A 19,030-nucleotide genomic window follows, 5' to 3' on the forward strand; every position below is an offset into this window, starting at 1 on the left:
TTCCTCCCCTGCCTCATTCTTCTGTGGTGTCCCACTTCACCTCAAGCCTCGAAAAATGGGATCATCACAGCATGGAGGAAACCTCTGAAACCATAAGCTCAAAACAAACTTTTCCCCTTCTAATTCGATCTTGTTAGTTATTTTAGTCACAGAGAGCTGACCAAAATGGCTTTCCAATAAATATTATTTTTTTTTTTTAGAAAATACAATTCCTTCTCTGGTTTTCTTAACACTTTAGTAACGTAATGGATTCATTGATTCTAGACTGGATCACTAGAAGTTCCTGGATACCCCTTCACTGTTCTTTGTCTTTTTGCAGAAACTAAATGCGATTATTTTTATTTTATGAACAGGGAAGCAGGCAAGTGTGGGCCTTAGTGCTCACTGTTCATAATTCTCCTGTGCTGTTTTGAGTTCAGTGGACATCAGAGATTGGCCACTCATCAAATGGATCCTGGGAAGTTGGCCATTTTCATTTGGTTGGTTTGTGTTTTTTTGGCTTATTTTTTATTTAATTTTTATACCTGCCCTTCTGAAACATTCTCAAGTCATGTTGCTAGATAATATTTTGGCATTTTAGCACATGCTTTTATTTCTTTCCTTGCATTTCTCTCTTTCCTTCCCTTTATTCATGAAATTAACTACACATTTCTCTTTGCTTCAGGGGAAGATTGTGGTAGGAGACAGATAGCTTCCCAATCATTCTGTTTTTTTTTTCAAGGGCTTTTCTAAGCAGTGAACATGGGACACAAAGGCATGGACAGAAAGTCTTGAAGAAACAAGAAATGGGAAATAATTTTTCCAGAGTAGTTTGATTTTTGTAGTTAGGAAAGAGATGTTTTGGGTTCTAAGAGAAGAAGGAGGCTGTCTCCCTTATCTCCAAGTAGGAAGCAGGAAGTTGAGTTAATTTCTTAACATCATGATCAATGGGAATCTGCCCCAGAAAATGCAGTTTTTGTAACATATGTAAAAGTGCGGACCACAATCAAGTGGGGGTTCATCCCAGGGATGCAAGATTGGTTCAATATACAAAAATCAAGAAACACAATTCATCACATCAATAGACTTAAAGACAAGAATCATATGATCATCTCAATAGATGCAGAAAAAGCATTTGACAACATACAGCACCCCTTCATGTTCAAACGCTAGAAAAACTAGGGATAGTAGGAACATACTTCAACACTGTAAAAGCTATATATGTTAAACCTGTACAAAAGCTATATATGTTAAACCTGTATATATGTTAAACCTAACATGGAATCCTAAGTGGAGAAAAACTGAAAGAATTCCCTCCCTAAACTGGAACTAGACAGGAATGCCCTCTTCCACCACTCCTATTCAACATAGTCCTCTAAACCCTATTCAGGGCAATCAGAGAAAAGAAAGAAATTAAAGGGACACAATAATAAAAGAAGAGCTCAAACTATCCCTATTTGCTGACAATGTGATTTTTATATTCGTAAGACTCAAAAACGCTTTGAAAAAGCTCCTTCAATGAATTCAGCAAAGCAACAAGGTTTAAAATCAGTATCAATAAATCAATTGCATTTTTATACACCAAGGATATATCAGCTGAAAGAGAAATCAGGAAAACTGCCCCCTTTACAATAGTTTAAAAAAAATTTTGGAATCAACTTAACAAAAGAAATGAAAGAATTTTGTAATGAAATTTAAGAAGACCTCATAAAATGGAAAACTCTCCCATGCTGCTGGATAGACAGAATAAATATGATCAAACTGCCGTACTACCAAAAATGTTATGCAGATTCAATGCAATTCCTATAAAGTTCCCAGTGACATTCTTCACAGAAATAGAACAAGCAGTCATGAAATTCATTTGGAGAAATAAGATACCCAGAGTAGCCAAAGCAATCCTTAGCGCAAAAAGTGATTCAGGAGGCTTCACAATAGCAGACATTAAATTATACTACAGAGCAATGGTAACAAATACAGCATGGTATTGGCACCAAAAAAGACATGAAGACCAATGGAACAGAAGACACAGAGACACACCCACATAAGTACAGTTGTGTCATACAAGACAAAGGTGTCACAAATGTACATTGGAGAAAAGATCACCTCTTCAACAAATGGTACTGGGAAAACTAAAATTGAATCCCCCCTGTATATCACCCTGAACACAACTCAACTCAAGGAACTAGGCATTAGACCCGAGACCCTGCACTTACTAGAAGAAAATGTAGGCCCAACTGTCACATGTCAGCCTGGGAATCAAATTCTTCCACAAGACCCCTAAAGTGCAAGTAGTAAAATAGAGTATCAATAAATGGGATGGTATCAAACTGGAAAGCTTCTTCACAGCAAAGAAAAGAATCAACAAAATGTACAGAGATCCTACCTATTGGGATAAATCTTCACCACCAATACCTCAGATAAAGCAATAATTTCCAGGATATACAAAGAACTCACAAAAGATTACACCAGAAAAGTAAATAACTCAATCAATGGGTTGATTGAACAAATCCTTCACCAAAGAAAAGATATGAATGGCCAAAACATATATGAGAAAAAGTTCCACATCTCTAGCAACTAGAGAAATGCAAATTAAAACTACACTGAGATTCCATCTCACTCCAGTCAGAAAAAGCAGTTATAAAGAACAATAAGTGTTGGGAGGATGTAGGGGACATTGTTGGTGGGATTGCAAATTGGTGAAACCACTATGTAAAGCATTTCTTGTAGAAATAGAGAAAGCAATCATGAAATTCATAGGGAAAAATGAAAGACCCAGAATAGCAAAAGCAATTCTAAGCAGGAAGTGTGAATCAGGTGGTATAGCGACACCAGACTTCAAACTATACTACAGAGCAATAGTAACAAAAACAGCATGGTACTGGTACCAAAACAGGCGGGTGGACCAATGGTACAGAATAGAGGACACAGAAACCAATCCACAAACTACAGCTATCTTATATTTGATAAAGGGGCTAAAAGCATGCAATGGAGGAAGGATCGCATCTTCAACAAATGGTGCTGGGAAAACTGGAAATCCATATGCAACAAAATGAAACTGAATCCCTTTCTCTCGCCATGCACAAAAGTTAATTCAAAATGGATCAAGGAGCTTGATATCAAATCAGAGACACGGCATCTGATAGAAGAAAAAGTTGGCTACGATCTACATACTGTGGGGTCGGGCTCCAAATTCCTCAATAGGACACCCATAGCACAAGAGTTAATAACTAGAATCAACAAATGGGACTTACTCAAACTAAAAAGTTTTTTCTCAGCAAAAGAAACAATAAGAGAAGTAAATAGGGAGCCTACATCCTGGGAACAAATCTTTACTCCACACACTTCAGATAGAGCCCTAATATCCAGAGTATACAAAGAACTCAAAAAATTAGACAATAAGATAACAAATAACCCAATCAACAAATGGGCCAAGGACCTGAACAGACACTTATCAGAGGAGGACATACAATCAATCAACAAGTACATGAAAAAATGCTCACCATCTCTAGCAGTCAGAGAAATGCAAATCAAAACCACCCTAAGATACCATCTCACTCCAGTAAGATTAGCAGCCATTAGGAAGTCAAACAACAACAAGTGCTGGCGAGGATGTGGGGAAAAGGGTACACTTGTACATTGTTGGTGGGACTGCAAATTGGTGCGGCCAATTTGGAAAGCAGTATGGAGATTTCTTGGAAAGCTGGGAATGGAACCACCATTTGACCCAGCTATTCCCCTTCTCGGTCTATTCCCTAAAGACCTAAAAAGAGCATGCTACAGGGACACTGCTATGTCGATGTTCATAGCAGCACAATTCACAATAGCAAGACTGTGGAAGCAACCTAGATGCCCTTCAATAGACGAATGGATAAAAAATGTGGCATTTATACACAATGGAGTATTACTCTGCATTAAAAAATGACAAAATCATAGAATTTGGAGGGAAATGGATGGCATTAGACCAGATTATGCTGAGTGAAGCTAGCCAATCCCTAAAAAACAAATGCCAAATGTCTTCTTTGATATAAGGAGAGTTAGAACAGAGTAGGGACTAAGAGCATGAGAAGAAGATTAACATGAGAGGTGGATGAGAGGTGGGAGGGAAAGGGAGAGAGAAGGGAAATTGCATGGAAATGGAAGGAGACCCTCAGGGTTATACAAAATTACATACAAGAGGAAGTGAGGGGAAAGGGAAAAATAATACAAGGGGGAGAAATGAATTACAGTAGAGGGGGTAGAGAGAGAAGAGGGGAGGGAAGGGGAGGGGAGGGGAGGGGAGGGGGGATAGTAGAGGATAGGAAAGGCAGCAGAATACAACAGACACTAGTATGGCAATATGTAAATCAATGGAAGTGTAACTGATGTGATTCTGCAATCTGTATATGGGGTAAAAATGGGAGTTCATAACCCACTTGAATCAAAGTGTGAAATATGATATATCAAGAACTATGTAATGTTTTGAACAACCAACAATAAAAAAAATCACTATGTAAAACAGTATGGAGATTCCTAAGAAAACTTGGAATGGAACCACCATTTGACCCAGTTATACCATTCCTTGGTATATACCCAAAGGACTTAAAAACAGGATACTACAGGGACACAGTCACATCCATATAGTATCTCAACTCACAATAGCTAAGCTATGGAAACAACGTAGGTGTCCTTCAACAGATGAATCATTAAAGAAAATGTGAGTGAATTTGGTGTCAACATATCATATATACAAACAGATTTGTTAAATTGTGGTATAAAGGTTTATTAAGAAATGTAATGCAAAAAAATTATGAATGTAATGCACTCCACTACTGTCATGTATGTAAGAAATAATTAAAAAAGAATTATATATATATATATATATATATATATATATATATATATATATATATATAAAATTCAGCCATAAAGAAAATGAAATTATGTCATTTTCTGGTAAACTGATGGTAATTGATTAGAGAATATCATGCTAAGTGAAATGAGCCAATCCCCCAAAACCAAAAGTTGAATGTTGTCTTCAATTTGTGGATACTAATTCAAAAGAAAAGAGCGTGAGGAGGAGAATAAAAGTCCATTGGATTAGACAAAGGGAAATGAAGGGAAGGGAGGGGAGAGGGGAATTGGAAAGAGTAGAATTAATTGGTCATAACTTTCCTAGCCTTGTATTTGCACACTGTATATGACCACAAGAATGCAGACCCTAAATAGAATAAGTTATACTCTATGTATGTATTTTCTGAAAAAATACATTCTACTGTCATGTATAACTAACAATACAAAAAAAATGCATTTTTTGTGGCCTAATCCTAAGCAAGGGCATCAGCTGGCACAGAATGTGACAGCTGAAATTTCCCTCTGACTTTGAAGTCTCTGGGGATTCAGGAGGTGCACCCTTCTGTTGGACCAAGAGCAGCTGCTGAGGCAGAGGGACCCACAGGGGAAGAGATGAACTCAATCCTTTTCACCAATGATGTGACTATGTACCTAGAAGAAACAAACAACCCTGTTTGAAAGAACATTTGCTAGAATTTACAAAGGTGTTTATTCAAGTAAAAAGATAAACACATACAAAAGAAATCATGTGTTAAGTACAACCAACTCGAAATGGAAATGGGAATAAGTGACGTATTCAAAATCCAAAAAGAGAAAGAGGATACTTAGGAATATATTTCACATGAATAGTACAGACACATATAAAATACTACATAGTTCTCTGATGTTCTCTCCACCATCTTGCTGCAGAGTCAGAAGAAGGCTTTTCACAGGGTTGATAGTGTGGAAGAGAGTGTGAGGACATCTTGATCCGGGCTCACCCACCCAACCAGCCCAGCACCCACAGGGTTCTCAAGGCCAACTCCAGCAGCACTTGCTGGGACCCAAAAACACCCCAGCACCCAGCTCACTGCCCAATCCAGCATCCACTGACCACCTGGTCCTACTGGTTTGGCAATCAAAAGGGCCCTCTGGCTCTCCAATCCCCAGTCTTCCAGCCCTCTAGCCACCAACCTGGCTCAGCACTCGCAGCTACATGGCTGGCCTGCTGCTCTTGGTGCCTGGTCCTCATCTGCACAATATAGAACAGCTCTCCACAACAGGCACACTGATGCTGGTGCTCAGCCCTGAGGACCTCCAGAGAGAGAGATTCCAGATTAGGAAGTCAAAAGCATAGGGTGAGAGAGATACAGTTTAGAAGCTAAGTTACAGACCAGGAATTGAGGGGTCCACAAGTTAAGACCAGGCTCCTACAACATACAAGTGGACCCCCAAGGAGATTCCTGGGCTTCAGTATTCCAACAGGGACTAGCAATTGCTATGCCCTATGTCCAGGAGTTCCACATCCCAGACTAACCCTCCCAACACTAGTAACCTTCATTTCAAGAAAGAGATTCTGAAAGAAATCCAAACAGAAATTCTCAAAATGAAGGAAACAATAAACCAAATTAAAAATTCAATAGAAATCATCACCAACAGGCTTAGAAGACAGAACCTCAGACAACAAGAACATAATATATAATCTTGAACATAAACTTGACAAAGCAGTGAACATGGTAAGATATGATGATCAGAGAGAGAGAGAGAGAGGGGGTAAGGGTCCAAAGCAAACTCAGAGTCTTCCAGGCCTCACTGACCTACCTCCTCCAGCCATGGCATCTGGCTACAGCTACCTGGCAGTTAGTTCATTCAAACCAGGAGGGACCATTAGGTTAGAGCTCTCACAGTGCAATCATTTCACCTTTGAATATTCCCACATTAACTCAAGAGCTTTTGAGGGACACCTGATATACAACTGTAATAATTCGGCCCTGGTCCCCAAAAGCATATGCCCATCTCACAAAACAAAACACATTAGTCCATCTCCAAGAGTCCCCATAGTCTTAGTAGTTCCAGCATTTCCCCAAAGTCCAAGTCCAAAGTCTCATCTGTGACTCAGGGAAACTCTTGGCTGTGAGCCCAGTAATGGTCAAGAGCAAATCACATCAAACCAAGGCACAATAGCCCAGAGTAAATGTGCCCATTCCAAACTCGAGGAACAGGGGCCTGGATAGAAGGGATGGGACCAAAACAAATCTCGAAACCCAGCTGGGCAGCTGAGTCCTGCAGCTTCACTTTGGCATCTGGGGCATGAGGTGTTGAGTTGTGCCCCTTTGTCCTTGCCCATGGCAGTGCTTGTGGCCTGTCCCCAGCCCACAGCTTCCCCCCCCCCCTGCTTCATTCTTCGGTGATGTCCCACTTCAAGCCCCCCCCCCCCCAAATGGGATCATCACAGCATGGAGGAAACCTCTGAAATCATAAGCTCAGAACAAACTCTTGTTCTTCTCAGTTGTTCTTGTTATTTTAGTCACAAAGAGCTGACCAACACAGCTTTTCAATAAATATTATTTTTTTTGAGAACATACAATTCCTTCTCTGCTTTTCTTAATACTTTAATAAAGTAATGGATTTACTGATTCTAGACTGGATCACTAGAAGTTTCTGGACGCCCTTTCACTGTTCTTTGTCTTTTTGCAGAAACTAAATGTGATTATTTTTATTTTACTAACTGGGAAGCAGGCAAGTGTGGGCCTTGGTGCTCACTGTTCATAATTCTCCTGTGCTGTTTTGAGTTCAGTGGACATCAGAGATTGACCACTCATCAAATGGATCCTGGGAAGTCGGCGTTTTTCATTTTGGTTGGTTTGTGTTTCCTTGGCTTATTTATTATTTAATTCTTATGCCTCCCCTTCTGGAAAATTCTAAAGTCATGTTGCTAGATAATATTTTGGCATTTTAGCACATGCTTTTATTTCTTTCCTTGCATTTTTTCTTTCCTTCTCCTTCCCCCTTTATTCATGAAAGTTAACTACACGTTTTTTTTTTTTTTTTTGCTTCAGGGGAAGATTGTGGCAGGAGAGAAAAGAGAGATAGCTTCCCAATCATTCTGTTATTTTTTCTAGGGCTTCTCTAAGCAGTGAGCATGAGACATAAAGGCATGGACGGAAAGTCTTGAAGAAACAAGAAGTGAGAAATAATTTTTCCAGACTAGCTTGGTTTGTGTAGTCGGGAAAGAGATGTTTTGGGTTCTAAGAGAAGAAGGTGGCTTTCTCCCTTATCTCTAAGCAGGAAGCAGGAAGTTGAATTAATTTCTTACCACCATGATCAACGGGAACCTGCCCCAGATAATGAAGGTTTTGTAGCATATGTAAAAGACCCAACCACAGTCAAGTGGGGGTTCATCCCAGGGATGCAAGATTGGTTCAATATACAAAACTCAATAAACAAAATTCATCACATGAATAGACTTAAAGATAGGAATCATATGATCATCTGAAGAGATGCAGAAAAAGCATTTGACAAAATACAGCACCCCTTCGTGTTCAAACACTAAAAAAACTAGGGATAACAGGAACATATCTCAACATTGTGAAAGTTAAATATTTTAAACCTGAGGCCAAAATCAATCTAAATGGAGAAAAACTGAAAGTATTCTCTCCCTAAACTGGAACTAGACAGGGATGCCCTCTTCTACGACCCCCTATTCAACATGGCCTTCAAAATATGAATATTATTCAGCCATAAAGAAAATGAAATTATGGCATTTTCTGGTAAATTGATGGAAATTGATTAGAGAATACCATGCTAAGTGAAATAAGCCAATCCCCCAAAACCAAAGGCTGAATGTTGTCTTTAATTTGTGGATACTAACTCACAACAAGAGAGGGTGGGAAGGAGAAGAATAAAAGTCCATTGGATTAGACAAAGGGAAATGAAGGGAAGGGAGGGGAGAGGGGAATAGGAAAGAGTAGAATTAATTGGTCATAACTTTCCTAGCCTTGTATTTGCACACTGTATATGACCACAAGAATGCAGACCCTAAATAGAATAAGATATACTCTATGTATGTGTATTCTGCCAAAATACATTCTACTGTCATGTATAACTAAAAATAGAAAAAATGCATTTTTTGTGGCCTAATCCTAAGCAAGGGCATCAGCTGGCACAGAATGTGACAGCTGAAATTTCCCTCTGACTTTGAAGTCTCTGGGGATTCAGGAGGTGCACCCTTCTGTTGGACCAAGAGTAGCTGAGGGACCCACAGGGGAAGAGATGAACTCAATCCTTTTCACCAATGATGTGACTATGTACCTAGAAGAAACAAACAACCCTGTTTGAAAGAACATTTGATAGAATCTATAAAGGTGTTTATTCAAGTAAAAAAGACAAACACATAGAAAAGAAAGCATGTGTTAAGTACAACCAACTAGAAATGGAAATGGGAATAAGTGACGTATTCAAAATCCAAAAGGAGAAAGAGGATACTTAGGAATATATTTCACACGAATAGTACAGACACATATAAAATACTACATAGTTCTCTGAAGGATAAAAACCATTTTGAATTAGTGAAAAGATGTATTCCTTTCTTGGTTTAGAACACTTAATGTAACAAAATGTTAATTAGCTCCCCAATTTTTCAATTAACTAAAATTTTAAGTAGCATTAAAATGGCTCCAAAATAGGAAAAAAAAATGTAATGATGGGATCAGAGTATCTGCCATTCAAAATACTAAACCCAGAGGCCACCATATCAAAACATTATGGTAATAAGATAGGAATGGACAAATAGACGAATTAAAGAGTACAATATAAAACTAAGAAATAGATCTCAACAGCTCCTCGGCACATATTGTAATGATCTAAGGTCATCCTACCATCATGATACAGCCACATGGATGTTTATAGCAGTGCAATCCACACCAGTCAGGTTATGGAACCAGCCCAGATGCCTGTCAGCAGATGAATGGTTAAATAAAGCATGGTATATGTACACAATGGAGCCATAAAGAAGAATGAAGTCATAGCTTTTGCCAGTAAATGACTGGAACCAGAGAGGATCAGGCTAAGTGAAATAAGCCAGACCCAATAGAGTCAAGAATCAAGTGTTTTCTTTCTTATGCAGAAGCTAGACCAAAATAAGGGGAAAAGGGGGAGTGGGAATCCCATCAGAACAGAAGAGAGATCAATAGAGTGAGATAGGGGTTGGAGGAGAGGGCGGGAGTAGAGGCAGAAAATGTGAAGAATGGTGGAATGAAACTGATCAATGATCCTGTGTACAGGAGTGAACGTACCACAGTGAATTTCACATTTATGTATACCTATAATGCACTAATAAAAAATTAAACAGTAGATAAGAAAAATAGAGTAAAAAAAGTTGAACAAAGTAAAGTGAAAGGAGGAATGGAGGGAAGTACCAAGTCCAGTGATACCAGTAGAGGGTTGGCTAAAACCAGAGGGAAAGTTCTGTCCTTGCCACGACTTCTTCAGAGACGCTTTCTGCAGGGCCTCAGAATATACAATGAAATCAATGGCGGAGGGAGGTACAGGGCAGCTCCATGTGGACTGAACTTCCAACATTGCTTCATTTTCTAGCTGGATACCCAGCTCAGCTATTCATTATTCTTTGCAGTTTTATGAAATAACATCTAATACACAGATTAATTCCATTTCTTTTCTAATCTTTTCATTACTGCATTACTGTTATACATAATATTGAGGTTTATTTTGATATAATTATACAAGGATGGAATATAATTTGCTCCAATTTAGTCCCCAGTACTTTTCTTTTCAAGTCTATGCCCACAGGTTCTTTCCCATCCACTATTTGGGCTATTTTGAACTCTCATCCAATCACTCAGTCCTTTATTTGTTACCCAAATAAGTTTTCTGTGTTCTTTCAAACTTTTTTGGGACATTCGTTATGGTAAGGTAGGTGGGTTAGGGCGATCTCCAGGATCGCTGCTCAGAGTGAGGGGCAGATGCTTGTTTCTAGGGACACAGGGGTATGGGAGGAAGGGAAGTATTCATGTGGTCAGATGGGAGGAAGTGGAGCCAGGAGATGTGATCCTTACATGTGCTGTCCCTCCAGCTGATTGACAAGAGCACACAGAAAGAGACACACACATGAATGTTTCTATAATGACAGGCTCTGCAGGTGCTGGGAGAAAGGTTTGCAAAGCAAGTTAGTGAGCAAGGAGTGCAGGTGGGGCTGGCCTAGTTCTCTGCCTTTGCTCACAGTCTGGGAGGCTCAGAAGACTCCCCTGAGAAATTGACCTCAGAGCCTGAGGTCAGAGTGGTTATAACAGGAAGCTGGTGAGGGGAGCAGAAGGGAGCAAGTTCCCCAAACTGAGTGAACTCTTTGTAGTACAGGGACATGATCTAAGAGGGTGCTTGAGTCCTGCTTTGTTAAGGTGAGTGGAAGGGTTAACAATTACCCAGAAGAGTCATTTCCTTTTCTTATTTATTTTTGATGAAAAATGTCTTATAATGTACCCCTGGGGAGTTTTCATTGTTCTGCTTGTGAATTTAAACATTACTACACTGGTGTAACATTGAGGGTTTGATGCAGAGTATGACATATAGATCATGTAATCAAAACCTCAATGTATGAGTCTTAAGAATACCTACTTGTTGAGCAAAGGCATTTCTCAGACCCGTTTTTTCCTTGTGGGTCCAGGTGAGGAAAGAAGTTATTTAAGGTCCTGTGGGCGAGGACTAACAACTGCTGGAACAGTGCTGTTTGTAATCAGAGTACCGTGAAAGAGACTTTGAAACCTGCACTTTTAATCCATGTGAAAGTGGACTTCAAATCTGAACCTTAAATCCAGGTCACTCTTGATTTTTATCCCCTGTCTCCTTTGTACCCATCCTATGTCTTTTATCCTACCTCGGGACACTAAGAATATTGGTTTTAATGTTGGTAGTTTATGGTCAATGTATATGTTCACTTGTAGATTTTTTTTGAAGACTTAAAAGTGTAAAACAAATAAAAATCACCCATAGTCTCTCCACCTGGAGACCCACACCGCTAAACCAAATTCTTTCCTATTTTTTTTTTTTTGGCACTGTCACAGTGGTAAAACAGATACACCTAATGTCCTCTTTTAACAGTTAGATAACAGTTGCAAAGTGTCTCCTGTGCTGTTTCCTATTCCTTCTGCATTGGGACAGATCCTGAGAAAGTGAGTTGGTTGTGAAACCCAGTGAAGTGAGCGACAGCTTCTGGACTCCTTGCAGATGGAACCATTAGCGGCGAGGGGGACAGTCTAGCAGAAGAGTAAAGCGCACCCCAGCAGGAGCGGGGAGGCTGGCTGCCTGAGCTGCACCTGGGACTTGGCTGGGGTCCCTGCCAAAAGCTGAGCTCACGAGGCTGCTGGGGGCGGGGCGTGGAGGGCAGCGCCTTGGGAAGGGCGTAGCCTGCAAGGTCCCAGACTCCTTGGCATGGGGTGCGGGTGGTTCCTGCTCTTGTGGGTGCTCCCCCAGGCGTGGGGAAGCTCTGAGGGTGAGAGGCCCAGGGTGCCCGCGTACTGGCGCTAAAGGGCGGAGACAGAGCGCGGGCTTGGGACTTAGGGAAAGGCTCCCAGGGAGCTGCGATGAGCCGCGGATCCCTGAGCACACAAATGCACCAGAGATCGCAGGGTCTCTGGCTCCTGGCGCGGTGCGGGTCAGGGTAGGCGCACCCCAGCTGACCCTCCTGGACTCACCTTCTGCTGTTGTTCCTTCCTCTCCCTGTGCTGTCTGCTCCGTGGGCTGTACTTACCCAGTCTTGGTTTTCCCCAGTCCTGCGAAGGAGTGTCCTCTTCCGCTATCTCCAGATCTCCTCCTTCACTAACAGCAGCTGGATGCGCACTGATGCCTTGGCCTGGTTGGGGGAGCTGCAGACGCACAGTTGGAGCAACGCCTCTGACACCATCAGCTTGGTGAAGCCCTGGGCCCAGGGCACCTTCAGCAGCCAGCAGTGGGTCCACCTGCAGAATATACTTCGGGTTTTTCGAAGCAGCTTCACCAGGGACATACAGGAATTCGCCAAAATGCTGTCCTTGGAGTGTGAGTTGAGGGAATGGGATCCTGGGCAGGCGCCACAGTGAGAGAATGGACATGGAAGTCCTGCTGGGAGAGGGGATGAGATTGTCTGCTTTCTCCCCCTCTAGGACTTGCACTTCTGCCTGGCCGGGCCCCAGTTTTCAGGCATCAGGCCACCCACTCTCTTTTCCGTCCACTGTGGTTCCCCCGGGTAACCCCAGTACCAGTCTCTTCTCCTTCTTCCCTTTCAGTCCTTTAAACCTCATTTGAGTTTTGCACGTTTCTCTCCACAGATCCCATGGAGCTGCAGCTGTCTGGTGGTTGTGAGGTGCACCCTGGGAACGTCTCAGAACACTTTCTCCATGTAGCATATCAAGGAGAACATATCCTGAGTTTCCAGGGAACTGCTTGGGAGCCTGCCCCACAGGCCCCACATTGGGTTGATTTGGTCATCAAAGTGCTCAACCAGAACAAAGGGACAAAGGAAACAGTGCAGTGGCTCCTCAATGACATCTGCCCCCAATTTGTGAATGGCCTCCTAGAGACAGGGAAGTCAGAACTGGAGAAGCAAGGTCAGCCTTCTGTCCTCTCCATCTATCCTACTTTTAAACTTCAAGTAGGTTTTGCCATCCAAGGGTTTGCTTTCGTTTAAGCATCAGACAAAGAGCAAGACATAGAGGGGATGGATAAGGCGTGAGGGTATTTGTTGATATCACCCCGTGTCACTGAGTACCTGCTGGGTTCCATGAGTTGAATTAAATCAAGACTGTGGGTCAGAATTGATTCAGACAATGTTTGAGACATGCTGTGTGCTCCAGCTGAGCTCAGGGTGTTAGAGTAGGGAGGTGGGGCATTTATAGGGCACTGGGATCAGGGGAGGGGAAGGAGATGAGGGATGGGTCTCTTGGACAAGGTGACACAAAGGGATCAGAGCTACCTGGAGACTTCACCTCCAGAAGTGGACCTTTGGGGAGCATGAACCTGCGAGGAGCCTGGGACCTCTGATGCAGAGTTCTCACCTTATGCTTTTCTTATCCCTTATTGGATACAGTGAAGCCCGAGGCCTGGCTGTCCAGTGGCCCCCGTCCTGGGCCTGGGCGTCTGCTGCTGGTGTGCCACGCGTCTGGATTCTACCCAAAGCCCGTGTGGGTGATGTGGATGCGAGGTGAGCAGGAGCAGCTGGGCACTCAGAGAGGTGACATCCTGCCCAATGGTGATGAGACGTGGTATCTCCAAGCAACACTGGATGTGGCAGCTGGGGAAGCGCCTGGCCTGGCCTGCAGGGTGAAGCACAGCAGCCTGGGGGGCCAGGACCTCGTCCTCTACTGGGGTGAGAAAGGGCTGGGGCTGTGTTGGAAATGGAGGCAGGTGGTTCTCCAGCATAGAGGGAGGGATTCGCAAAGGTCGGTTGGCACACAGCAGGGCCTGAATATGAGATTCCAATTACAGAAAGGAGGAAAAAAGAGTCTGGAAACTAAAATGGGACTGACAATTGATGTATTAAATGCAAGATGAAATGGGACTGATAATCTCAGAGATCTGGAAGTTGTTTGCAAATAATGAATCCCTGGAAGCTGGGCATGACAGCACTCATCTGTCTTCCCAGCTGCTGGGGAGGCTGATGCAGGAGAATTCCAAGTAGTTGGCTGGACTAGCCAAATTAGGGAGACCTTGTCTCAAAAAGTAAAGGCTAGGGATGCAGCTCAGTGGTTTGTCCCAGACTCTAGGATTCAACTAGCAGCACTGCATATAAAATAAAAACAGAATCTGGGAAGATTCATTTCCCAGCAGAATGGGGATCAGGGACTTATGAAAAGCAGGTTAACAAGGAGAGCTGTGGTTTACTGAGTGCTTCTTGTGAGGGGGCCTGGCCTCTCTGCATCCAGTGCTTTACCTGAGCATCACCACTCCCCTTTGAAACACTTACTGTTATTCTATTTTACAAATGAGGAAATTGAGGCTGAGATAGGTTAAGTACCCAGAAACTCATAGAAGGTGGAAGAGCTGGATATCGATTCAGGTCTGCCTGGCTACAGAGCTTCACCTGTACGCTACGTTATTATATAGTGAAATGAACTGAATAGATGTGCCTAGACCCTGTGAAAAGGTGGGGAGTCTAAACTTCTGAGGAATAGAAGTTGATGCTCTAAATAGGGGGAGGAAAAAGGCAGCGCCTGGCCCCTCACATGTGCTAGACCAGGGAACTTGGTACAGTGCAGTGTCCGGGACTTACACACATCCTGTGTCCCCTGCAGGTGGGAGCCACACCTCTGTGGGCTTGGTCATCCTGGCGGTACTGGCTTGCCTGGTGCTGCTCTTTGTGCTCATTCTAGGCTTCTATTGGATCAAGAGTCACCGGTGAGTCTCCCCTTCCATCTGCTCCTTCCCTTGCTCTCTCTCCTTCACCCCTGTTCCTGTTTTCTGAATGGTGTCTCCCTTTCTCTTCCCTCACAGCTCCTATGAAGACATCTTGTGAGTCTTCTGGTCACCTGCCTGTCTGGACCCCAAGACCTCTGGTCCCCAGAACTGCAGTCTTTGCCTGCTTAGGAATGGAGGATGAATGGAGAGTTAACCTGGAGAAGTAAAAAAGAAAAGGGTCATCCACATCCTTTTAATGTTTATCTAAGATATTTCAAGTCCTTTCCCTTGTATGACAAGTTTTTAAGGCCCAGTGATTCTGTGCAAAGAGGAGCGCCAAGTCCTCTGATGACCTGCTGTCAATGAGCAGGTAAGGGCTGGGGTAGCAGTGCCCTGGTTGACCATGGAGTGACAGGGTCTGTCCTGAGCTGGGAAAACGTGTCCTTTGCAAAGGTGGTAGCTGCAGTGGCCAGCTGTCAAGTGCCCAGTCAAACTGGCCTGATTGCAGCCTATGTTTCTCCCGAAAACTGGAAATCTAGAATTTTATGTGACAGGTGATTTAAAACGTTAACTTGTCTTTGGACAAAATATTCTTTGTGATAAATAAGCATTGCTGACTGGTCTCATCTCGGGTGCACCTAGATCATGTCTCTTTTCCCTTCTTCAAGATCCATTTCAACACCCGTTTACCACGAAAAATTTTCTGAATCATGAAGAACTGACATATTTCTGTTCTCCTGAGCACCCTCCTTATAAACTCTTATTAGTGTTGCTAACAAAGACATAAACTTGAATAAAATAAACTTAAAGTATAATTTGAATAAAAGAAGGGGTTCCTATAGTTCAAGGAATTATACTAATATCTACACCCATGTAACTACTTTCCCCCCATCTTCCCAGAGTTCACAGAAACTTTTCAGTTCCCCAAAGTCTGTGATTTCTCCTTGTTAATACCAGCATGAGTTTGTGTTGATCTACATTCTACTTCTTTTTGTTTTATCAGTCTGAGAATTTGATATAAATGGAATGGAATGTTTCTGTTCTTCACTTGACACAATGTGTGTTGAGACTCATCTATGTTCCATTTATCAATAGTTCCTTCCCACATACTAATACTAACGGTTTAAAGGAATGACAAACTTTGGTGATTTATAATGCTGGGCCTTCAGGAATGAAGCTGCTCTGAACATTTATGCAGAGTCTTTGGGTGCCCTTGGTTTTCCTTATCTCAAGTATATCCTGAGAAGTGGAACTGTGAAACTGAATGTAAATGTGTTTCGTTTTTTTTTATCTATTAGTTATTTAAAAATATATTGTGTAAGTATGAAACTTTTGCTGTATTTTATGGGTATTTTAGTCATTGGATTTCTGTTTGATTCCCCAAATATATTTTGTGTGGTTTTAATCTTTTGAAAAATCTACTGAAAGTTGCTTGCTATCTGCAGTCTCTCTCTTTCTGAATATTCCATGTGCATTGCAAAATAAAGTGTTCTGCTGTTGGGTGAATTGCCTTATAAATGTCCATTAGGTTGCTCTTCAAATCTTCTATATCATTACTGGTTTTCTGCTTACTTGCTCTGTTACTTACTGAGATAGCAGAGTTGAAATCTCCAACTACATTTGTGAATGTAAATGTTTTCCCTTTCATTTCTAACTTTTTGTTCTATTTACTCCAGTTTTTTAAAGTTCTGTTATTAATATAAAATTAGTTTTTTTTTTTCTGGTGGATTGACCCTTTTATCATCATTCAATGATTTCTTTTATGTCTGATATTTTTTGTTCTGAATTCTACTCTGACTTTAAAATAGTCACTCTTTCTTTCTTTTTTTTTAAATAGATGAACACAGTTCTTTTGTTTTATTCATGTATTTTTATGTGGTGCTGATGTTTGAACCCAGGGCCTCACACATGCTAGACAAGCGCTCTACCACTGAGCTCCAACCCCAGTCCTCTTGCTTTCATATTATCAGGTTTTGTTAAGTGTATCTTTTGCCATCTTCTGCTTTAATCTGTCTTTGTTCTCTTTACCTAATTTTTCATTTATTTAATATTTCTTTACTGATATTCAGGACAGTAGGGTGTAATTTGACATTCATACATAAAATGATTTTAACATTTTCCACTTAGGATCCCATTATTGTGGTTTTACATGATGTGGGGTTACATTGGTCATTTAATCATATATAAAGATAGGAAAGTCATGTCAGATTCATTGTACTGCTGTCTTTGTTCTTAAAGTGTGTTTTCTGTAGACTGCAGAGAGTTGTATTTTACATTTTTATTCTATATGACAATCTGATTGTTTGGACCATTTGCATGTGATTTGTGTTATATTAAAGCAATATAATTTGGGGTATGGTTTAAGTCTTCTGTCTTTTCATTCTTTTCTTACTTGCCCCACGTTTCTTGTTCCTTTTAGGATTTTATTTAAAAACCAAGAGTAGCTTTTTGGCGATGTATTTATAAGTACATCAGCGCTCCAGCATTCATATAATTTTTTGGTTGTATCACAGGCTACTTTTATTATCTTAAAAATTTATCTATTTATCCTAATTTGTTATACATGACAGCAGAATGCATTTCAACTCATAGTACACATATAGAACACATTTTTCATTTATCTGGCTGTATGCAAAGTAGAGTCACACCATTCGTGTCTTCATACATGTAGTTAGGGTAATGATGTCCATCTTATTCCACCATCTTTCCTACCCTGATGACTCCTCCCTCCCCCTCCCTCCCCTTTGCCCTATCTAAAGTTCCTCCCATGGTCCCCCAACCCCCATTAGAAATCAGCATCCACATATCAGGAAAAACACTGGACCTTTGGTTTTTTGGGATTGGCTTTCTTCACTTAGTATGATATTCTCCAACTCCATCCATTTACGTACAAATGCCATAATTTTATTCTCTTTTAATGCTGAGTAATATTCCATTGTGTATATATACCACAGTTTATTTATCCATTCATCTGTTTAAGGGCATCTGCTCTTTTGCTGAATTCATTTATTAGTCCTGGAAGTTTTCTGGTGGGGTTTTTTAGATCCTCTAAATTGAGAATCATGTTGTTGGCAAATAGTGATAGTTTGAGTGCTTCTTTTCCTCTTCATATCCCTTTAATTTCTTCTTCTGTCTAATTGCTCTGGCTAGAGTTTCAAGGACTATGTTGAATAGAAGTGGTGAAAGAAGGCATCCCTGTCTTGTTCCAGTTTTTAGAGGGAATCCTTTTATTTTTTTTTCCCATTTAGAATGATGTTGGCCTTGGTCTTTGCATAAATAGCTTTTACAGTGTTGAGACATGTTCCTGTTACCCCTTGTTTTTCTACTGTTTGAACACAAAGAAGTGCTGTTGTTTGTCAAATGTGTGTCTGCATCTATTGAGATGATCCTATGATTCTTGTGTGTTGATGTGATAGATTACATTTATTGATTTCTGTATGTTGAACCAACTTTGCATCCCTGGAATGAACCCCACTTGATCATGGTGCACTATCTTTTAAATGTGTTTTGTATGAGATTAGCCAGAATTATTGAGAATTATTGAGAATTTTTGCATTTATGTTCATCAGGGCTATTGGTTTGCCATTTTCTTTCCTTGATGTGACTTTGTCTGGTTTTGGTATTAGAATGATACTAGCCTAATAGAATGAGTTTGGAAGGGGTCCCTTCTTTCCTATTTCATCAAGTAATTTTAGGAGTATTGGAATTAATTCTTCTTTGAAGGTCTTGAAGAACTCAGCTGTGTATCCATCTGTTCCTGGGTTTTTCTTGGTTGGCAGGATTTTGATGGCAATTTCATTGCTTGAAACTGATCTGTTTAAATTGTGTATGTCCTGACTCAGTTTGGCCATACCATATG

The 19,030-nt window shown here is 41.2% G+C and overlaps 1 protein-coding gene across 1 annotated transcript; it reads left to right on the forward strand.

Moving 5' to 3' along the window:
• The first annotated feature begins 12,198 nt into the window (after window positions 1-12,198).
• LOC308656931 (antigen-presenting glycoprotein CD1d-like) lies at window positions 12,199-17,163 on the forward strand. The gene is made up of 6 exons (XM_081308302.1): window positions 12,199-12,292; window positions 12,571-12,837; window positions 13,107-13,385; window positions 13,865-14,143; window positions 15,069-15,171; window positions 15,268-17,163. The coding sequence occupies exons 1-6, from the start codon at window positions 12,232-12,234 to the stop codon at window positions 15,287-15,289; spliced, it is 1,011 nt and encodes a 336-aa protein (XP_081164428.1). The 5' UTR covers window positions 12,199-12,231; the 3' UTR covers window positions 15,290-17,163.
• The last annotated feature ends 1,867 nt before the right edge of the window (window positions 17,164-19,030 follow it).

Source organism: Spermophilus citellus, assembly GCF_964194105.1.
Source record: "Spermophilus citellus genome assembly, chromosome: 9".
Classification (NCBI taxonomy): domain Eukaryota; kingdom Metazoa; phylum Chordata; class Mammalia; order Rodentia; family Sciuridae; genus Spermophilus; species Spermophilus citellus.

What these genes read in the sequence shown, in the direction of transcription:
- LOC308656931 (XM_081308302.1), top strand. Translation starts at nt 12,232, where the DNA reads ATGGGGTGCGGGTGGTTCCTGCTCTTGTGGGTGCTCCCCCAGGCGTGG. An exon ending in GGCGTGGGGAAGCTCTGAGG is followed by an intron (nt 12,293 to 12,570) that starts GTGAGAGGCCCA and finishes GGTTTTCCCCAG; the next exon opens with TCCTGCGAAGGAGTGTCCTC. An exon ending in CAAAATGCTGTCCTTGGAGT is followed by an intron (nt 12,838 to 13,106) that starts GTGAGTTGAGGG and finishes TTCTCTCCACAG; the next exon opens with ATCCCATGGAGCTGCAGCTG.